Raw genomic sequence first — 17,554 nt, 5'->3', positions numbered from 1 at the left:
CTCGCAAGGACTTGCATCATGAAAATGCCGTTGCCCAACTGGTAAAAGCCCGAGCATGGTCACTATATCCATTGTAACGATCGATCAAGGAACTTGCCTTACCAACCAGCATCAAACCATGAATAATAGCCTACTTATATTCACATGTCTATCAGCTCCAGCATCGGTGTGGTTTGGTAAAACAGCCTGATCCTACTACTTACATAAACCGGCCAGTCTGATCGCAGAGGCGATCACGGATAGTTGCTCTTCATCATATTTATGACTAATAGGAACTTAGCGCTTTCACAGTCTTGAATCATTTCCGACAACATGAGAAGCATTATCATGGAACTCACGCGGTCTTTTCTGGGTGCATTTCAAAGCCGTCTATTGATTATTTTAGGCTTACGGTTCATGCTCCATTTCGTGGCTGCAGTTTACCTTAATCTCTCTCTCGCAACTTGTCACTAAATCACCGACACGTTTTATAATACTCCTGCATGTTCACATTATCTCTCATCTGTGTTGTGGTTGATCCAAGGAGCTTCTAGATTCCATTTGCCAAGCCAGAGCGATCTAAGCTTCTTCTGTCATTACTTAACTAGTTGCTCAATCGGCAAAGGTCTTCGCTCTCTAACTTGAAATGCATCTTATCCTTTTTGTCACAGTTTGATGTGGGTTAAGGACGAACAAATGGGTTATTGTCTTTCATTAAATTCATAATATCGCTCCCGATGAAACGGAGTATAGTTGTTAATCATTCTAGGTTTTACATCTTTGCTCCTTGATCTGGATTCTGATACAGCCATGTCGATCAAGCCAGTCGATCAAGCCGCCTTCTTGGCGTTCTCGCGCTCCTTCAAACCTGCTCGCACCTTGGGAAGAATGTACCGTCCGTAGTCGATGGAATCATTCAAGTTGTCGTAACCACGGATGGAAATAAGAGTAGCACCGAGGTCGACGTAGTCCAGGATAGAGTCGGCAGCCGTCTGGTAAGATCCAACCAGGGCAGTTGAGGCACCTTGTGCGCCGGTAGCAGTAACAGTCGGGTACCAGAGAGCGCGGTCCTGAACCTCGCCTCGGGTAGCGATATCGAGAAGTCGCTGGGATCCAACGTTCTGAGGCGGGGGGGCGTTGAGGGGAACTCTGCTCTGGCCCTTCTCGCGGTTCTGCTTGAGAATGTCCAGGGTGCGGTGGGCCTTGGCCCAGGCGAGATCATCAGTCTCGGCGACGATGGGTCGGAAGGTCACCCAGATGCGAGGTCGGTCCTCCTTGGGACGGCCAGCCTTGTCAGACTCGGCGTAGATGCGGTCGATCTGCTCCTTGGTCTCCTTGAGGGGCTCACCCCAGAGGCCGAAGATGTCGGCGAGAGCGCCGCCCTGGCGGTAGGCGGCGTCTGAAGATCCTCCCACAGAGACGGGGATGGTGCCATTCGTGGGTCGGACGGTGCTCTTGAAGTCCTTGAACTTGTAGTACTTGCCGTCCCAGTCGAATGCCTCGGTCGACGTCCACACCTTGCGAACGATCTTGATGTACTCCTCTTGGCGCTCGTATCGCTCATCCTTGTTCAGGAAGTCACCCTCACGGGCCTGCTCGGCGTCATTTCCACCGGCAATAAAATGAACAACGACTCGGCCCTTGCTCAGCTGGTCCAGAGTTGCCAGCGCCTTGGCGGCAACGGTGGGATAAACGGTGTTGGGGCGCAGGGCGATGATGATCTTGATGTTCTTGGTCACGGCAACAATGGTTGCGCCAATCGTGAAAGGATCAAACGAGGGCGAGCCGTAAGGAATGAGAGTGTAGTTGAACTCATGGTCGTCCAGCGAGCGGGCATAGCGGATGAGATAATCAGGGTCAATGCCAGCGCCAGGGATCGGGGCAAGCTCCGTCGAGGCGTTGGGGAAAGTGACGCTAATAAATTCGGTAGTCATCTTGAATGCTGAAGTTGTTGATGTTTTGGTGTCTTCTACGATCTGAAATCATCTCCTTGAGGCTCGCTTTATATCTTGACCTGCCACGGAGGAGGTGTCGTTGCCCGCGTCTGCACTAGCGAATTATTAATCTCCGTAATGGCGAAATTATTGCGACAACTGCTGAAGGATCACGCCTTACCACCACTACCGATGTCGGCCGAACGGGATAAGATCAGCGCCGGGTGCAATTGAGAAACGATTGAAAATTCAATTAGGATCTGGTATTTTCTCGAGTTTGCACTAGAAAGCAATGAGGGCGTATAGAGCTGCTACAAGTTTCCGTTTCTCGCGAACCAGATATTGGAAGGTCCGAGAGCATCATATCGCCATCACCCTCAACACGTTTAACCCCCATTCTACTCCGAACCCCTCCAACTCGGAGCCGGACGTAATGCACCATCGTCTGTGGGTTCCAACGGGCCTGTCGAACGACCCCGCAATTGAAGCTATGGCCCCAATGCGACTCTTTGGATTGCTCCGCGATGGCGTCAGATGGCGAGTGATCCACAAGGTGGTTGCACGCGGCCAGCGCCGGCGCGGATCTGACGCAGGCAGACGACGCTGAATCGCAACGCAGGGATCTCTATTGGTCTCTGAGACTGCATCCGGGATTAAAAGCACCTGCCGATGCTGCAGTCTGGTGGCATGAGCCGGTGGGATGGTGGGCATCTGGTGCGATAATAACCTGGTGGGGTCAGAAACGTGATTGAGGAACGCCGACAGCCTAAGTATAACCTCACTTTTGTATCCGCAGGCGACTCCAACCGAGTGGGATGGTGGGATGGTAGCATCAGTCTTTTTGATTCGGAAACCCCATTGTATCCCGCTAAATTTTATGTCCTTTCCAGTGCCCGAGTTACTCTGCCAAATGGACTCACTCAAACCAAACGTATTCTGAGACACTTTATCAGACAGTGTATGGTTACTTTTATGCTTGTGCTGGCTAACTGCGGTAATAAAACTTTGAGACAGAGCCAACTTTTACATCGGTTCTGACTCCAATGGCTTCAAACGCTACCCGAATCGTGTCGTGGTTCTCCTCCGACAAGCCTGCCAAGCAAACGTCCCGGAGGCTCGGAAAGCAGCTGGAGGCTTTTCGAGCCAGGTTCAGGATATCCGAGAGCTGCTTGTCAAAAATACTGTCGATCGTCAAGCTCTGGATAGAAGACGGGAGAAAGTCTGTCAGTAAGTCCCCTGTGGTTGGATTGCGACCCCTCGAATTGTGCAGGCCACAGCCATCGACTTCTAGCCTTTCGAGAAGCTGCATCTCCTTGAGACTTGACACGAGCCATGTCTCAGTCATGTTTTCAGGCGGAATACCCTCAGACGTGAACCAGAGCGACACGTTTCGAAGAGTGTCTGCTCTTATAAGCAGGGCTTGAGAAATCTCCTGTGGTGTGGCCTGGTTGAGATCGTACATGGGGAAGTTCCAAGCTCGATATGAGAAAGTTTGCAAGTTCCTAAATTGGCGCATGATTGTCTGAAGCGATCCGAAGTCCAGGTTGTTGTTTCTCAGCGTCACTTCGACCACATTGTCGTGGCGGATGAAGTCTGAAGCAGAATTAATCCGGCACGCCTCCAAGGAGCTCAAGGCCGGCGCTGCTTGCAGGAGACTATCCACAGCGTTGAGATCCTCGCCCCTGCGTGCGGCTCCGTGCTCAAGATATAACTCCCGAAGGCGTGGGAAAGATCCAGGACGGCAGAACATAAAAGATAACGGTTCGTCATCATAAGCCCCGACCTCAAGCCGCAAAACGTTGGTTATCTGTGCCAGAGCCAGCGCGGATAGAGCCATACGGGGATCATACTGGAATAGTTCGGTTTCAGAGTGGATCAAAGGCTGGGGTCGGACTGTCAAGTGCCAGTTCTGAGAAACTTGGATCGGTTGCCCGTCGACTCCTCGGCACTTTGACAGTGCAATGTTGAAAAACGCCACATCGTTTGCAGAAATAACATGGCCTCGTTTCAAATGCCAAGGCCCGTTGACTCTCAGCACTCGAACCATTTGCGCGAGATCCGGTCGCTCGCAAAGCGTTCGAACGAGGGAGATGAATCCACTGCCCGCAGTAAGGGGGCAATAGTACAGCATCGGCTGGGCTAGATTTCGGAAGGTCCAGCACGTTTGAGAAAGCCCGGAGAGTGCGCTGATAAGCACTCTGTTGAACCGCATGTTTTCAATGTGTTGAAGAGATCCATGGATGTGGGTTGGAGATAAGGCTTTGCATATTTCCTGGAGGACCTCGGTAGGGAGATCAAGGAGGTTGGTCATTTTGAACCCGCCAGATGCAGACGAAGGAGGATAAGGCATTGACGTTTGGTGATATCCGTGCCAAATCAGTATTCATGAAGGGCGACGAATACTCGCGAGGCCAGCGAGATGAAGCCGAAGGCGACGCAGTAAGACATGCTGCCTTAGGGCTAAGGCGCAAACAAAGTGCAAATAGCTTGGATACCCCGCATTACCTTGGTCAGCAAAGCCGTTGAGGAGAGAGAGGAGATGGAAGAGATTATCTGCTAAAAGCCCATATGTAATGCTAGTCTTGGTTTCTAATAAAAAGCCTTTTAAAGTTCACATTATATCTTCGAGAAGCATAGATCACTAGACATTGCCCACCTGGCCGCTTGGTTTGGAGCCGCCGCGGAGGCTAGGGAGCGGTTACCCCGCCGCAGGATTGCGCGAAGGAGGGGTCGAGGGCCCGCTACAACATCTTACCCCCTCTCTTGAAGAAAGTGATGGAAAGCATTTCAGCCGCTCTTAATTACTGCACAGCGCGAGATGCTCCTGTGAGACACTAGGCACTGTAATGGCGCTCATGTTCTGAAATAATAACGAGCTTGATGTCGCGGCAGTGGCAATATGGCGCAACAGACGTACGTAGGGGCAGGTTGCCTTGGACGTGATGATGCAGGGGGGCGTTAGGGCTGAGCAAAGACGACAAGTTGGAGAATAACAAACCCCGAATGACGGTGCAGATAAGAATCCAAATAACCAAAAGTAAACCCTAGAAATAGGGCTCGCGCACCTATTCACCGACATAAGCTTTTCTGCTCCATTGAACAACCTCGCTCCAGATCGCCAAGAGCGACTTGGCACCCAGCAGCATGTCACTGTCTTGGCTTTTCCCGGCGCTCGGGGATGCCGCCTGCGGGGGACCCTGGGCCTAGGACGCATGCGGGCTGAATCCATGCACCTCAGCCACAAGCAAGGCATTCTCGCCATCAGTTTGTGTGTGTGTAGCTGGTGTCCTACGCCGTGCTGCCACCTCAAAACGCGGGTATTCGGCTCTCATGTGGCTGATGAAGCGCTGGAGGCCGGAGGCTGGAGCACGATGCCGCCGCAGTCACTGCGCCTGCATGGACCCATGACGTGCCGCCTGGTTATTCAGGTTAATCAGCTGAGGCACACTAGACACACCTTGAGCTATTTGCTATAATACCTACCGAGCTTACTCCTCTTTCAACCCTCTTCCCTTCGATCATCACGCATTCATCCATCGCTCGTCCATCGGTTCGCACGCTCCCAGCACATCCACACCACACCCAGCAGAATGTCGTCCCAGGATTACTACGGTGGAGGCGGCGGCGGCGGCGGCTACCCCCAGCAGCAGCAATACGGCCAGCAGCAAGGCTACAACCAGCAGGGCTACAATCAGCAGCAGCCGCAATACGGTCAACAGGACCACGGCTACGGCCAGCAGCAAGGCTACCCTCAGCAGGTTCGTCGACCCGGATGACTTCATTCCCGAGCGATCCGCTCTCTCCTCGCCAACATGCTAACGTGCGCCTCCAGCAACAATACTCCCAGCCTCACCAAGGCTACAACGGGCCGCCCCAGGGCCACGGAGGCTATCAGTCGGGTCCCCCTCAGCAGCCCAGCTACGCCTCCCACTCTCCCCAGCCCAGCTACAACTCCCCTCCGCCTGGCCAGCCCGCGTACGGCGCTCCTCCTCAGCAGCAGGGCCACGACCAGCGAGGAAGCTACCCGCCGCAGCAGGGCGGACACAACCCCCAATATGGCGCACAGCAGGGCTACCAGGGCCCCCCCGGCCAATATCCCGGCCAGCCAGGCCAGCCCGGTCAGGTCGGCCCTGATGGCGAGCGAGGCCTCGGCGCCACCCTCGTCGGAGGCGGAGCCGCAGCGTGGGCCGCCCATACTGCCGGAACCGGTCTGATGGGCAGTCTCGGTGCCGCGGCAGCTGGTGCTATCGGCGCCAATGTTCTAGAGAACAAGATGAAGAAGTGAGTTTTTCCGGATACATGCCGTAGCCCGATTACTAACAAATGCCACAGACACAAGAAGCCGAAGAAGAACAAGAAGTACAAGAGCAGAAGCGGTGGCGGCTCTAGCAGCAGCTCCAGCAGCGATTCTGATTAATGACCGACATATGATAATGCCACTGGGAGTTTTGGGAGGTTGGATTTGATACGTTTTAGGATCTTTGTTTTCATTATTTTCGCCATACCGCGCCAGATAATTGTTGATTATCATGCTTCTATGACTCTCTTCAAATCCATTCCACTTATCTAATGTTTGCCATGACCAGCCCCCTTCGGCAAAACCTCTGACTGATTCACTATCGGTTCAGATGTGTCCTTTGTACACGTGATCAGCATGTAGTCACCGTTATTCAAGGATGCCAGTGTACTCACCAAAACTGATAGCCAGATAGACTGATCACAAAGACGCACGCAATGCCAGAAAACCCGACCGCAACCCATCCAACTGCGCATGCATAAGGAACTATACTCAGAGATAAAAACAAAAACGCCGTTACTAGCAGCAAGTGAAGCACGGTAGACGCCAAAATGCCAATGCTCTCCCACTTCTTCGCCCAGTCGTCATCATAATTTCCTCGTGCCCTATTCCGCTGAATGGTAAGCAGGCTGGAACTGTATCCCGCAACCGCGATGGAGAGAATAAAGCAGAGCCACGCGATGGCAATAAAATTTCTAATAGTCGACAGGGTAAATGGCGGCGGGTCTGGCTTCCAGATGTCGGCGGGGTCGGTCATCTGGCCAACCACCACGGCAAATGTCGACGCGCCAAAGATGGAGACGCTGAAGACGAAGGAGATGAACATCTTGAAGTCCTCTACCGACGACTCGATGGGGTGAGGCATGATGGCAGGGCTCGGGGCTGTGAGCTTCGGCCCTCCTCTGTCGGAGACGGCGACATCTGGAGGGCTGACAGCCGGGGTAAGAGGATTGTGTTGAGCAACTTGGTCCATGTTCTCGACAAGGTGTATATGGACGATCGGACGAAAGCTGAGCCAGCATGTGTAGTTTGTAGGGATGCAAAGTTCTGAAGACTTAGGCACCGACAAGACAAGGCTGAGACTCATGCAGCCGACTGGGGTCTAGACCAGTCTGCCCCTCTTGGCACTGCAGCGGACACCTCATGGTGTGAATATCAGAGTGCCTTTTTCCAGGTCCTCCGCACGTAGTGTATCATCATTCAAAACGAAGAGAACCTTGCACTCGTAGAAGCAGTTTCAACCACATCGAGATAGTAGTTGAAATTCATGACTTTTAAAATGACAAAGTTCACCCTGCGTTACTGCTTCCTGCAGCCTATTTCCCTTTAGATTGCTTAGTATTTTCATGCCCAACCGCCCTTTTCAACACCGATTCGTCCCCAACCGCCGTGGCAGAAGGTCTCTCAACCGGATCGCTGTTTTCCCTCACGCTGAAACTATCCACCTCCATATGAAGATCATACACACCCTCTGAGACTTTTGTATCTCTATAAATCCACAAGCACTTGCGCCCAGGCCCTTGGAGCGATTCACCCGTGCTCCCCCCGCGCAACGCGATGGTGTCCTGGCTCGCCATTGCGCGAAGAACTTGCGTCACGGCCACGGCGCCGCCGTCGGGCACCACGACACGGTTCGCGACCAGGGCGCTCGCAACCCCCAGGATAAGTTGCAATCCTGCTAGTAAAATCAAAATCACAGTGACGAGGTTCCAGTGTGTGACATCAAGCTCGCTTCCCACTTCGGGTGCCATCCCGTCGATGCTAAGGTCGTTGTTGTTGTCCGCGGTGGCTGCGACGACGCCGATTGTGAACCGCGCCAGGAGAAAGGACAGGCTCTCTTCACTGCCGTTGACCGGTGTGCCGAAAATCGACTCGGCCGGAAACGCTTGGTACTGAATGTCTGTAACGTTGATCAAGGACGAGGCTTCGTAGCCTTGCAGCGCGATAGCACCTGACATTATCGTCGTCAAGTCGGCGCTTACGTTGTGCTCTGAGCGAGTGGCGTTGGCGACTCTGCCCACGGTAATGTTGCATTCGTAGTACCATGGCGAAGTACTCGAGGCTTCAAATGCGTATATTGAGCTGCAACCGACGCCGCAGGACTCGGAGGTATTGGTCACGAACGTTGTCTGGTTGATGCCGCCTGCGACGGGTATGAAAACAGTCTCCTGGCCCTCGTCAGTGATGACGGTGATGTTGGTCTCGGTGCCATCGCCACCACTTTTAACAGGCCAGCTGTTGCACATAGCTGATGCATCAATGCTGCGTGATGTGGTAACAGTGGTGGGGTTGGATGCCGAGTTCAATATCGATTCGGTAGCCGTTTCGTGAAAGACGTAGCGACACGTTGTGTCTGCGCAAAACACGAGCGAGTCGCCAGGAAACCAGATGATTCCAGCACCTGGGACCTGGTCCATAGTCCCCATGTCATACGCAATGGAAACTGTGCCGTAGCTGTGTTGAATATTAGCATGAGCCCTCGAAACTGGCATTGCATGAATGAATATATACCTATTTGCCGTGTACTGCTGAGCGCTCAGTGATGAAGACTTGTCGGATACAAGCCTGGCGGTCTGAAGGCTAGACATATCCGGAATCGACACGTTCCCGGGAACCAACAAGGCATGTTTCTGGGCCGTGTTGTTTGAATAGCACAGACCTAATGAAGCCACGCCAACTTGTGCTCCCTAGAAAATGGTGAGTTTCAGCCAGTGTCGGGTGGAGAAGGGAGAAGGGCGTCCTACAATGATTAAAAACAGCCAAAGCAAAGCTGCTGCGTGAATTGAGAGACGGCGAGATCGTGCTGCTAATGTGATGACATGCAGCATACTGTCGGCTTCCATAATCAGTTCGACCTGTATAAGATTTCAAGTCCCTGCGTTAGCCAAAACCCAGCCCCAAGACGAGGCCACATACCTTGCGTCGGGATCTGTATCGACGGCTTAGAATCCACCACCGCAAGTCACCAACCATGCCGTTGAGGTTGCTAGCAATCGCCAAGCCAAGAGCAATCGCCAATCCGGTTATGATGGCGTTGAACTCGCGTCTCTCCTTCTTCGACATGACGGGCTTGTTCGAATAGAGATATAGTGCCACAAATATGGACACCGACAGGACGACTGTGACCAGCCATCCCGAGAGCACGCCAAATGCCAGCTTCCGAAAGGGTCGCTTGGTAGCGCGAAGGCCTCGGAATCCGACGACCTCGGAACCTGGGCGGAGCATCGCGATATTCTCCGTGTCGTCAAAGTCGCCTTGGTGAGTGAATGGGTCGGTCACTTCTTCATTCTTTCCACTGTTCCTGGCAGGAGATGGGGGATTTGCGGACCGGCTTGTCATCATCGGGAGGCAAGTCAAGCTGGCCGACGATATGACGATGGTTCCGGCCACGTCTCGGAAGCTATCAACGACATGAAAACAAAGCAAAGCTCGGAAGCCTAGAGCAAAACCAGATCGACGGGGATTCCCATTAATGCATTCGCAATAGAGTTGGGGGCCTCCCGCTAAGTACTGCTAAACCTTTTACAGGCGCAACCGCGTCGTAATTTTCGTAATGGCGTGCCAAACGCGGCCTCGCCGAGAGCTTTGACTCATTCCATTGGAGCCCCCACCAAAAACAGACTTCACTGTGAATACAACGTAGTAGAGAATACGAGAAATAAATGGGGACTGTCTTGTCGCGGTTTCAAATACTCCAGGCGGGGAGATGCGCAGGGAGGCAAACTCCTGATGCAACGTTTCGAGTTCTATGTCTTTTATGCTAAAATGACTCGGAACATGAATTAGATATCTTGTTGAGACAACGCCTAGATCTTACAGTATTGACAAACACGACACTCGGTACAATGATATGATATTCAGTGGCACTTTCGCCATTCATTCCCACCCTAGTCTTCAGTATATCTCCTCTTCACCATATCATTCACTCACGGCGTGTTCTTGAGAACCGAATCTATCTCCTTCTTGAACGTAGCGCGAATGACTCTACGATCCAGCTTCTGCGTAGCAGTGACAAGGCCCTGCAGGTCGTTAGTAAATTATCACATGTAAATAGACACAAGCCCACTGGGAAACGTACACTTGGAGGTAACCACTCCTCGTCGGTGATGACAACGCCAGCAACAATCTCCATTCCAGAAAGGCCGGCCCGCTTGCCAGTGGTCTGGAGATCCTGAAGCACAGCGGCGCGAACCTTGGCGTCGGAGTGCTGACTGTGCTCGTCCACGCCAAGGCCCTTGGCGATGCTGACAAGGACCTTTTCGTTCGGCATGATGACGGCAATTGGCCGAGAATGCTCCGGGTCGGCGTGGATCATGACATTGGCGACAGTCTGGGCGCCTCGATAGACAGACTCAAGTTTCTCAAGGGCAATATACTCGCCACCCTGCATTTTAACGAGGTTCTTCGCACGGTCAATAATGCGAATGTGGCCGTCAGCATCGAATTCGCCAATATCTCCAGTCTTGAACCACCCATCAGGAGTAAGAGCCTTATCCGTCTCCTCCTGGTTGTCATAGTACCCCTTCATGACCGCGGTACCCTTGATCCAGATCTCGCCCTGCGGCACCTGGGCATCGGCAGAGTATCCTAGATCGGGGACAGAAACCAGCTTCAGCTCGATAGAAGCCGGAGTGGGGCCGATGGAATCCAGCGTATACTCGAGGGGGCAGCCAAGAGCGCCGCTCGAACAGGTCTCGGTGAGACCATAGCCTCCCATCATAGGGGCGAGTACGAGGGATAGGAAGCTCTTGGTGCTATCAGCAATACCGCTGGCGCCATTGATAGTAAACCGAAGTCGGCCGCCAGCCATCTCCCGAACTTTGCGAAATACTATGCCGTCGAATAACGTAGCTCCGGGGAGCCTGTTTCTGGCCATAAATCCCTTGAAGCTAAGAGCGCTCCAGAAGAGGGTTCGGATGATCGGGCTAGACGTCTCTAGCTTGGCAATAACGCCCTTCTTGACCGTCTCCCAGACCTGCGGAACACCGACCAAAACTGTAGGCCCCAGCTCTCGCATATCTCCAGCGCAGTTCTTGACTGATGTATCGGCTAGGGTTTTGGGATTACCATACCCTAGTGAGCCGCCGAAGAATAGAACCACGTTTTCAAGGGCCATCTCCAGAATATGAGCAAGTGGTAGGTAGGCGAGCACTACCTCCTTATCGCTGACGCATTCACCGACGCAGCTATACATACCGGCAACTAACGAAAACATGGGTTAGCAATCTCGTCCGTCCGTTGTGCAGTGGGAGCTTATAGGACTCACCTCCTGCAATAAGCGCGTCATGAGTAATACAGGCGCCTTTCGGTGTACCAGTAGAGCCAGATGTGTACATGACGCAGTACAGATCTGTAGGTTTGGCCGGCACAGGCTCAACCATATTTTCCTCTCCCAGCTTGCGCAGCTCCTCAAAGGTAATGACATTGAACTCCGGGTTGGCTGTCTTGAAATCCGCTATTTCGTCGCCCGTAGCAAAAATACAGCTGTCATTAATAATGACGGTTTTGATACTTGACTGCTTCAGAGGCTTGATCGCGGTTTTCAGTAGGTGAGGGTCGATGTACATGGCGTTAGACTGGGTCTGAACGAGGGTGTGTTCGAGCCCGCTCTCGCCGAGGGTATCGTAGGCTGTGACTATGGAGATGGATTGAGAGGCGCAAGCGTGGGACATGGCGATCCAGTTCGCACTGAGAATTTTAATGAGCACGATTCCACTGGGCTCCAGCAGCAATTGTAGCTATCGCAGTGGGAGATGACATACCTCGTGGCGCCGAATAGATGCAGCTTATGTTCAGGAGTCAAGCCTAGCTTGCGCAAGCCGGAACCAACCTGGAGGACAAGGGTTTCGTACTCCTTAAAGGTGAGAAAAGAATATTCCGAGAGCTCGTAGAACCTCCACTCCTTCTCGACCTCTTTTACTTGACCGTCGACGTTCTTCTGTATCTTTTTCATTTCCTTGTGGAGCTTGATGAGTTTGCGCGAGCCCACAGCGCGGTGATTGGGGTAGAGACGCGCGCTGCGACGGACGATGTCGTAAACAGTGTGGATATCCTCGTGAGGGCGGCTAATGAGGCCATCCTTGGCTGAAGGATGGCGACGAGGGATAGTTTCACCAGGGACCTTTTCATAGCCCGGAGAATCGATGGTGAAGGGCGGTTTGTGCACTTGGTGCATGGGCATTATGCCCGTTCTGTAGTTGGCCATGGCGGGAGGTGGTGCTGGACGGGTTTAGGCCGAGAGAAGCGGATGTTGAGGAATCTCCGCGTCAAGAGATCTGGGCGACGTGGCGGATCGCGATGTCAAAAGATGAAGGTAAAGTCCAAGTTCCAAAATGAAAAAGAAGATGACATGTGAGAGACAAGGGAGATTGATTGCATGTGATGATGGAGCCCATGTTCTGGCCATGGTGTCAGAGTGGAGAAGACAGGAGGAGCTTGGGCTGTGTCCCTCGGTGCCGCGCAATGAGCTGCTGTAAACCGGGCTTAAGCCTGGTACGAAAACTCGATAGAGAAACTCGATGGAGAAACTCGGCCCCGAATGACGCACTGAGGGGCCTTTGTCGTACGAGAAATTACATGGGGACGAGGGGTGACAGTCTTTGTTGCAGCAGCCTTTTGAGTATCAGACCACTTCAAAGCCAATCGAAGCGCCCCTCGACGCCAACGCAAGACATCCAACTCCGTCACGCGGCAGCTCCTTGTTGCCTATTATACGAATTAAAATACTACTCGAAATATCTGCCGGCTCAGCTAGATTAGATGCCTACTCAAGCATCGACAATTCGAAATTAGGCACGACCGTTAATTGGATCACATGTCCGAAGAATCCGAACCTCGGAACATGAGATTTTAGTGACGAGTTTGAGGCCCCATCGCGATACGATACCCCTGCATCACTAAGCTTTATCGGCTACCCTGCACCACCCTGGGAAAGGAAGACCGGGTCAGATCGCCATGTTCACGCTATGGATCGTTGCTGTGGTTGACCTATTAGAAAAGTCTCTTGTCGGAGGTTGTATGGAATATTTGACTAGGTTTAATGGAATGGGGGGATTTCTCATGTGCGGGAATTCGATCAGGAGCAATACGCATTTACAGCCATGAACTTATATATTGACATCGGCTGCTTGGATTCACACGTTGGACGGTGTGAAAAGAGAATACTGGAAGTCAAGATCTACTACAGGGACAAAGAGTTCGCTCAAATCCCCAAGTGACCGGGATTAAATATATCATTATTCAATCCCACTTACAACGCCTATTACAACATCTAGAGTGCTTTCATAATCATGTTGAAGATCTTGAAATCGTCCTCAGAATCCTCGATCGTAGTCTTGACAGGCTTGTTCAACGTCACCAAGTCGTACAACTCCCTCATCTCCTGAGTGTAGGCGTCCTCATACGTGGTCCGCACAGTGGTTTCCTTGAAGACCCCGTCGACATTCTCCGAAACGTGGACTGTAATCGGCAACCCTTTGACATATGGTGTGTCGTACTGAATCCGAACTGTCTTTTCGCTTCCGTAGACTGTGATATGCGCATCGAATCTAGGGACGTTGTCAATGCCAGATTCGTAGCTGACGTTGAAACCAGGGTATTTGAAGAGGACGCTATGTACTTGTCAGCAGATGGACCATACCAAGAGGTGCTGTGACCTACTTCCAGAATGGCATTGTGACGCTTGCGCCGAAAACCCCCTCCGGCATGCCCAAAACCTCTCGCATTGCAGAGAGATCGTGAGAGGCTAGGCTTCCAAGGAACTGCCAGAAAATCCGGTTCCCTTCGGAAGTCTCCGCACCACACTCAGTGAGGCCGATCCCAACACTCTCCGTGTTGCGGGCTTTCAAGTCATCGGAGTCTTCCTGTTGGAAATCCGAGAACTTCTTCGGGAAGGTGCCTGATTGAGAGACAAAAGCCGAATTGGGTCCAATGATGTCTGGGTTTGTTAACTTTATTGCTGAAATTCGCTGTTTGTGAGGTCGGGTTGCACTCACCTCTTACACGGGCGTATAGAATCTTGTCAATCCCTCCGATTTCCTTGATGGCGGTTTGGAAGGCTGCAGCGTATCTCCGCATGTATCCCACCATTACTTTTCCCTGCGAGGACTTCTCGGCCGCCTTGATCCTCTGCAGGTCACGGACATTGAAAGCCGCCGGCTTTTCAAGCAAGACGTACTTGTTGCTTTGCAGGGCGAGAATAGCGTGATCGGCGTGGTATTCGGTGCTGTTGACGACGAACACCACGTCGACGTCGGGCGATGCGCAAAGCTCCTTGGGATCCCTCGTGGTCTTGGCAACGCCGCCGACGACCTTGCTCTTGGCGTGCTCCAGGGCATTATCTGACACGTCGCAGAGATAGGTGACTCGGAAACGGTCTGATAGGAAGCCTAGCGTGGGGATGTGTATAACTTGCGCTACTTCTCCGCAGCCGATGACACCAACCCCGAGGATGCGGTTTCCTGCAGACATGGTCTTGTGTTGAATGGAGTTGCAAGTGATGATTCGGGACGAGGAGTAGTAATTGTGAAGCAGAACTGAGTATTTTCGGCTTTCTGTAGAATATGAATGGCTCTGATAAACATCAAGCCGGGTTTATATAAAGCCACTCCGCAAGCATGTAACTCGTCCACGCCCGAGTCCGGCCCAGTCCAGATGCCATCCCCGCGTTAATATCACTCGGCTGACCAAACGATGGAGCCGACGTGGCTTGCGGTTAGTGCGAGTGTCTCTGTTCCCCGCTCGAGGACAATCGCCCACGTCAGTCAGTCGTGCCCCCACTTCTGCCGGAACTGGCGATGCGATTTGTCCATGGTGTTGTGGCACGTCTTCTCCACCTTGGTGCATAAAATTGCCGCTGGGTGATTCTTCGACGGCATCTTCGGTTGCTTGCCGTGCGGCCGTATTCCATTCTCAAGGCTGACTCCCCGTCGAGCTCGGTATCAAGCTACAGCAAGTATACGACTTTTGCTGAATCCGTCTCGTTCGGGTCTCACTCAATGGAAGAAGCCCCGCAGCTGGATTCGGCCGACGAGGACCACGGCCGCAATCAGAGCGTGGAAGCCTCATTACCAACCACGTCATCTCGCAAACGGCCTGCAGCTGATAAATCTCCGGCCCGCCAGGTTCGAAAACGGGCCCCAATAGCCTGCCACACGTGTAAGAGCCGCAAGGTGAAGTGTTCCAACGACAGGCCGCAATGCGACGGCTGCGTGCGACTGGGCTGTGAATGCGTCTACCCTGAACAGAATTACCGGCCCCTGTGAGTATTCGCCTTGGCACAGACATGCCTCCTGGCTAACATGGCATGTCCCATCTTGGAAGGCCTGATCCAAGTACTCCGCTGATTCTCCGCACCTTGAACGAGATATTGGAGAGGCTTCCCCCTCGTGATGAGAGACCTGCAGGGCCCCCTGCTGAAGCTAGAGCCCAGTTTCCCCATAGGGCACAACAACAGACATCCAGCTACCACCCAGATGTGGCACTTACTCCTGACGCTAATCAAGTGCAGTATCAGAGAAGGCCTGCTACGGGGTGCGATGAGCCATCAGAGTATATGGCATTGGACTCTGTATTCCGGTGGCCTATTTTCGCCGATAGTTCTGCGGGTAAATGGTCCAGTCAGACTTTGTTCATTGCTGATCAGGAGCCTGGATACAATGATGCCCTGATGCACACGCATGGCACAGCGAGACTACCGCCATTAAATCACTTTGACGACATTGTGTATCTCATTCATCAATTTCTTAGGCATGTGCACATTAAGAACCCGGTGTTAGATGGCAAGACTTTGCTTGGCGATGCGAGGATAGTCGCAGAAACGGGTCCTTTGTGGGATACAAGATCCTGCCTCGTGGTGAGTAAAGCCCAGTCCAAATCCATGACACTCTCAAATCCCTTTATAGTGAACCCGGCAGCTGAAGGCAATTTTGAGTCAATTCATGTGGGTAATTATTTCAGTCAATTCATTCTGACCGCTGTCGTTATAGCTTCTCGCGGCTGCCCTAGGCGCCATAGCAACGCCATTCATCCCACGCACCGCAATGGAAAACACGCCGATTGGCTCATCATCCGATGATTTCGAGGCTCGGCTCCGCGGAGAGACGTACTACCATTCCGCCCGTCGTCGGTTTGGACTTCTCGATCGAAGCATCGCAGCTTGCCAATGCCATCTCCTGTCGGGAATCTACTTGATGTACACGATTCGCCCACTTCAAGCCTGGCAATCATTCATCCAAGCGTCAACAGTCTACGTCGTGTATTTGAAAAGTCAAGGGAGGTTTAGCTCGGAGGGGAATCAGTGGAACGACACCCAAAAACCATCCCTCAGAAGTCTCGAGCAGAGACTCTACTGGAGTTGTCTGAAGTCTGAACAGTGCGTCCGAGTCTCCGAATGCAAAGAATCGGTTCAACTAATGTCTGAATGCAGCGAAATTCTCAGCGAAATTCCATTACCGTCCTCAGGCCTCTCTGCAATCAACTATCCACACATGTTCCCGTCCCCTCCCTCTGCGGACATGTTAAATGTCCCTCTCCCCAATAGTTTTGATGCCTTCAGTAGTGGCACTTTGTCGGCTGTCTCGCCTCAATCTACCTCAACAACATCATCCGACTCGGTGGACCAAGCACTGCTACATGAGCAATCTTGGTTTTACTACCTCACCGAAATATCTCTCCTCCGACTTTCCCATAGAATAATCAAGCACTTCTACACAGCAGAAAATTCGTCGTGGCTTCGGACAAATGTTCTGGATATGATCAATGCAGCTGAGGAATTTGAGACCCAGCTTGAAGGATGGTGAGCTACATGATGAACATAACAGGTCACGAAATATAAGCTAAACTAAATAGGAAGAGCTCGCTTCCAGTATCAATCCGGTTCTGGGACTCAAATCTCTCGCCCGATAAATATACCGAGCTGCATATAATGACATGGGGCCGATATACAAGGCTGAAAAAGCTGCTCTACCGACCATTTCTTTATCGCTTTGTCCATCCACAAGACAACGACACTGTATTGCGCGACGTCATACAGTCATACGCGGAAAAGTGCGTTCACTCTTGCCTGGATCCGATTGTTACAGTCGGCCGCCTCCACCGTCACCATGGTTCATGGTTTGGATGCCGCGAGACTGTGGTGGCATCTTTGATCTTACTTTCGGCGAAGAAAGTTGGCTTGATAAAGAGCATGAATGTGGAGATGCAGGCAGATTATTTTTTGCGATCGGGTATCGATCACATGAAGTATTGGGAGGATGAGAGCCCCGATATCAAATTATCGCGCCAAATCATGGAGATGATGTGTGCAGAGTATGGCACATTGGATCCTAGTCTGCACTAAATTCTG

The 17,554-nt window shown here is 52.3% G+C and overlaps 9 protein-coding genes across 9 annotated transcripts; 3 read left to right on the top strand and 6 right to left on the bottom strand.

Moving 5' to 3' along the window:
- Nucleotides 1-676: 676 nt before the first annotated feature.
- On the bottom strand, nucleotides 677-2,325 carry BGZ61DRAFT_452940 (luciferase-like domain-containing protein). Its single transcript, XM_046246015.1, has one exon. It carries the CDS (start codon nucleotides 1,911-1,913, stop codon nucleotides 810-812), a length of 1,104 nt encoding a protein of 367 aa, XP_046103623.1. The 5' UTR covers nucleotides 1,914-2,325; the 3' UTR covers nucleotides 677-809.
- Nucleotides 2,326-2,598: 273 nt separating this feature from the next.
- Nucleotides 2,599-4,547, bottom strand: BGZ61DRAFT_40246 (uncharacterized protein). Its single transcript, XM_046243091.1, has 2 exons — nucleotides 2,696-4,547; nucleotides 2,599-2,640 (listed from the first exon to the last, which is right to left on the bottom strand). Exon 1 carries the CDS (start codon nucleotides 4,261-4,263, stop codon nucleotides 2,899-2,901), a length of 1,365 nt encoding a protein of 454 aa, XP_046103622.1. The 5' UTR covers nucleotides 4,264-4,547; the 3' UTR covers nucleotides 2,599-2,640; nucleotides 2,696-2,898.
- A 990-nt stretch (nucleotides 4,548-5,537) lies between these two features.
- On the top strand, nucleotides 5,538-6,363 carry BGZ61DRAFT_40242 (uncharacterized protein). The gene has a single exon (XM_046243089.1). The coding sequence runs from the start codon at nucleotides 5,686-5,688 to the stop codon at nucleotides 6,196-6,198; it is 513 nt and encodes a 170-aa protein (XP_046103621.1). The 5' UTR covers nucleotides 5,538-5,685; the 3' UTR covers nucleotides 6,199-6,363.
- Nucleotides 6,364-6,601: 238 nt separating this feature from the next.
- Nucleotides 6,602-7,075, bottom strand: BGZ61DRAFT_353841 (uncharacterized protein; the record flags this gene model as incomplete). The annotated part of the gene is made up of 1 exon (XM_046240556.1): nucleotides 6,602-7,075. One exon carries the CDS (start codon nucleotides 7,073-7,075, stop codon nucleotides 6,602-6,604), a length of 474 nt encoding a protein of 157 aa, XP_046103620.1.
- Nucleotides 7,076-7,526: 451 nt separating this feature from the next.
- On the bottom strand, nucleotides 7,527-9,435 carry BGZ61DRAFT_353586 (uncharacterized protein; the record flags this gene model as incomplete). Its single annotated transcript, XM_046240538.1, has 4 exons — nucleotides 7,527-8,664; nucleotides 8,722-8,897; nucleotides 8,955-9,065; nucleotides 9,127-9,435. The coding sequence occupies 4 exons, from the start codon at nucleotides 9,433-9,435 to the stop codon at nucleotides 7,527-7,529; spliced, it is 1,734 nt and encodes a 577-aa protein (XP_046103619.1).
- Nucleotides 9,436-9,878: 443 nt separating this feature from the next.
- Nucleotides 9,879-12,631, bottom strand: BGZ61DRAFT_588850 (long-chain acyl-CoA synthetase). The gene is made up of 4 exons (XM_046256549.1): nucleotides 11,973-12,631; nucleotides 11,477-11,898; nucleotides 10,289-11,412; nucleotides 9,879-10,229 (listed from the first exon to the last, which is right to left on the bottom strand). The coding sequence occupies exons 1-4, from the start codon at nucleotides 12,413-12,415 to the stop codon at nucleotides 10,137-10,139; spliced, it is 2,082 nt and encodes a 693-aa protein (XP_046103618.1). The 5' UTR covers nucleotides 12,416-12,631; the 3' UTR covers nucleotides 9,879-10,136.
- Nucleotides 12,632-13,267: 636 nt separating this feature from the next.
- Nucleotides 13,268-14,922, bottom strand: BGZ61DRAFT_40211 (uncharacterized protein). The gene is made up of 3 exons (XM_046243077.1): nucleotides 14,205-14,922; nucleotides 13,870-14,146; nucleotides 13,268-13,820 (listed from the first exon to the last, which is right to left on the bottom strand). The coding sequence occupies exons 1-3, from the start codon at nucleotides 14,677-14,679 to the stop codon at nucleotides 13,481-13,483; spliced, it is 1,092 nt and encodes a 363-aa protein (XP_046103617.1). The 5' UTR covers nucleotides 14,680-14,922; the 3' UTR covers nucleotides 13,268-13,480.
- Nucleotides 14,923-15,206: 284 nt separating this feature from the next.
- On the top strand, nucleotides 15,207-15,473 carry BGZ61DRAFT_353486 (uncharacterized protein; the record flags this gene model as incomplete). The annotated part of the gene is made up of 1 exon (XM_046240525.1): nucleotides 15,207-15,473. One exon carries the CDS (start codon nucleotides 15,207-15,209, stop codon nucleotides 15,471-15,473), a length of 267 nt encoding a protein of 88 aa, XP_046103616.1.
- A 777-nt stretch (nucleotides 15,474-16,250) lies between these two features.
- Nucleotides 16,251-17,548, top strand: BGZ61DRAFT_533018 (uncharacterized protein; the record flags this gene model as incomplete). Its single annotated transcript, XM_046253945.1, has 3 exons — nucleotides 16,251-16,582; nucleotides 16,637-17,005; nucleotides 17,059-17,548. The coding sequence occupies 3 exons, from the start codon at nucleotides 16,251-16,253 to the stop codon at nucleotides 17,546-17,548; spliced, it is 1,191 nt and encodes a 396-aa protein (XP_046103615.1).
- Nucleotides 17,549-17,554: the final 6 nt, after the last annotated feature.

The sequence above is a fragment of the Ilyonectria robusta genome (genome assembly GCF_021365365.1).
Source record: "Ilyonectria robusta strain PMI_751 chromosome Unknown BGZ61scaffold_11, whole genome shotgun sequence".
In the NCBI taxonomy this organism is placed as follows: domain Eukaryota; kingdom Fungi; phylum Ascomycota; class Sordariomycetes; order Hypocreales; family Nectriaceae; genus Ilyonectria; species Ilyonectria robusta.
The sequence above is the reverse complement of the archived record's forward strand: the minus strand, read 5'-3'. Positions and strand labels throughout refer to the sequence as shown.

What these genes read in the sequence shown, in the direction of transcription:
- BGZ61DRAFT_452940 (XM_046246015.1), bottom strand. Translation starts at nt 1,913, where the DNA reads ATGACTACCGAATTTATTAGCGTCACTTTCCCCAACGCCTCGACGGAG.
- BGZ61DRAFT_40246 (XM_046243091.1), bottom strand. Translation starts at nt 4,263, where the DNA reads ATGCCTTATCCTCCTTCGTCTGCATCTGGCGGGTTCAAAATGACCAAC.
- BGZ61DRAFT_40211 (XM_046243077.1), bottom strand. Translation starts at nt 14,679, where the DNA reads ATGTCTGCAGGAAACCGCATCCTCGGGGTTGGTGTCATCGGCTGCGGA. An exon ending in TCTATACGCCCGTGTAAGAG is followed by an intron (nt 14,147 to 14,204) that starts GTGAGTGCAACC and finishes TAACAAACCCAG; the next exon opens with ACATCATTGGACCCAATTCG. An exon ending in GTCACAATGCCATTCTGGAA is followed by an intron (nt 13,821 to 13,869) that starts GTAGGTCACAGC and finishes ACAAGTACATAG; the next exon opens with CGTCCTCTTCAAATACCCTG.
- BGZ61DRAFT_588850 (XM_046256549.1), bottom strand. Translation starts at nt 12,415, where the DNA reads ATGGCCAACTACAGAACGGGCATAATGCCCATGCACCAAGTGCACAAA. An exon ending in CATCTATTCGGCGCCACGAG is followed by an intron (nt 11,899 to 11,972) that starts GTATGTCATCTC and finishes TAAAATTCTCAG; the next exon opens with TGCGAACTGGATCGCCATGT. An exon ending in AGGAGTGGTTACCTCCAAGT is followed by an intron (nt 10,230 to 10,288) that starts GTACGTTTCCCA and finishes AACGACCTGCAG; the next exon opens with GGCCTTGTCACTGCTACGCA.
- BGZ61DRAFT_40242 (XM_046243089.1), top strand. Translation starts at nt 5,686, where the DNA reads ATGACTTCATTCCCGAGCGATCCGCTCTCTCCTCGCCAACATGCTAAC.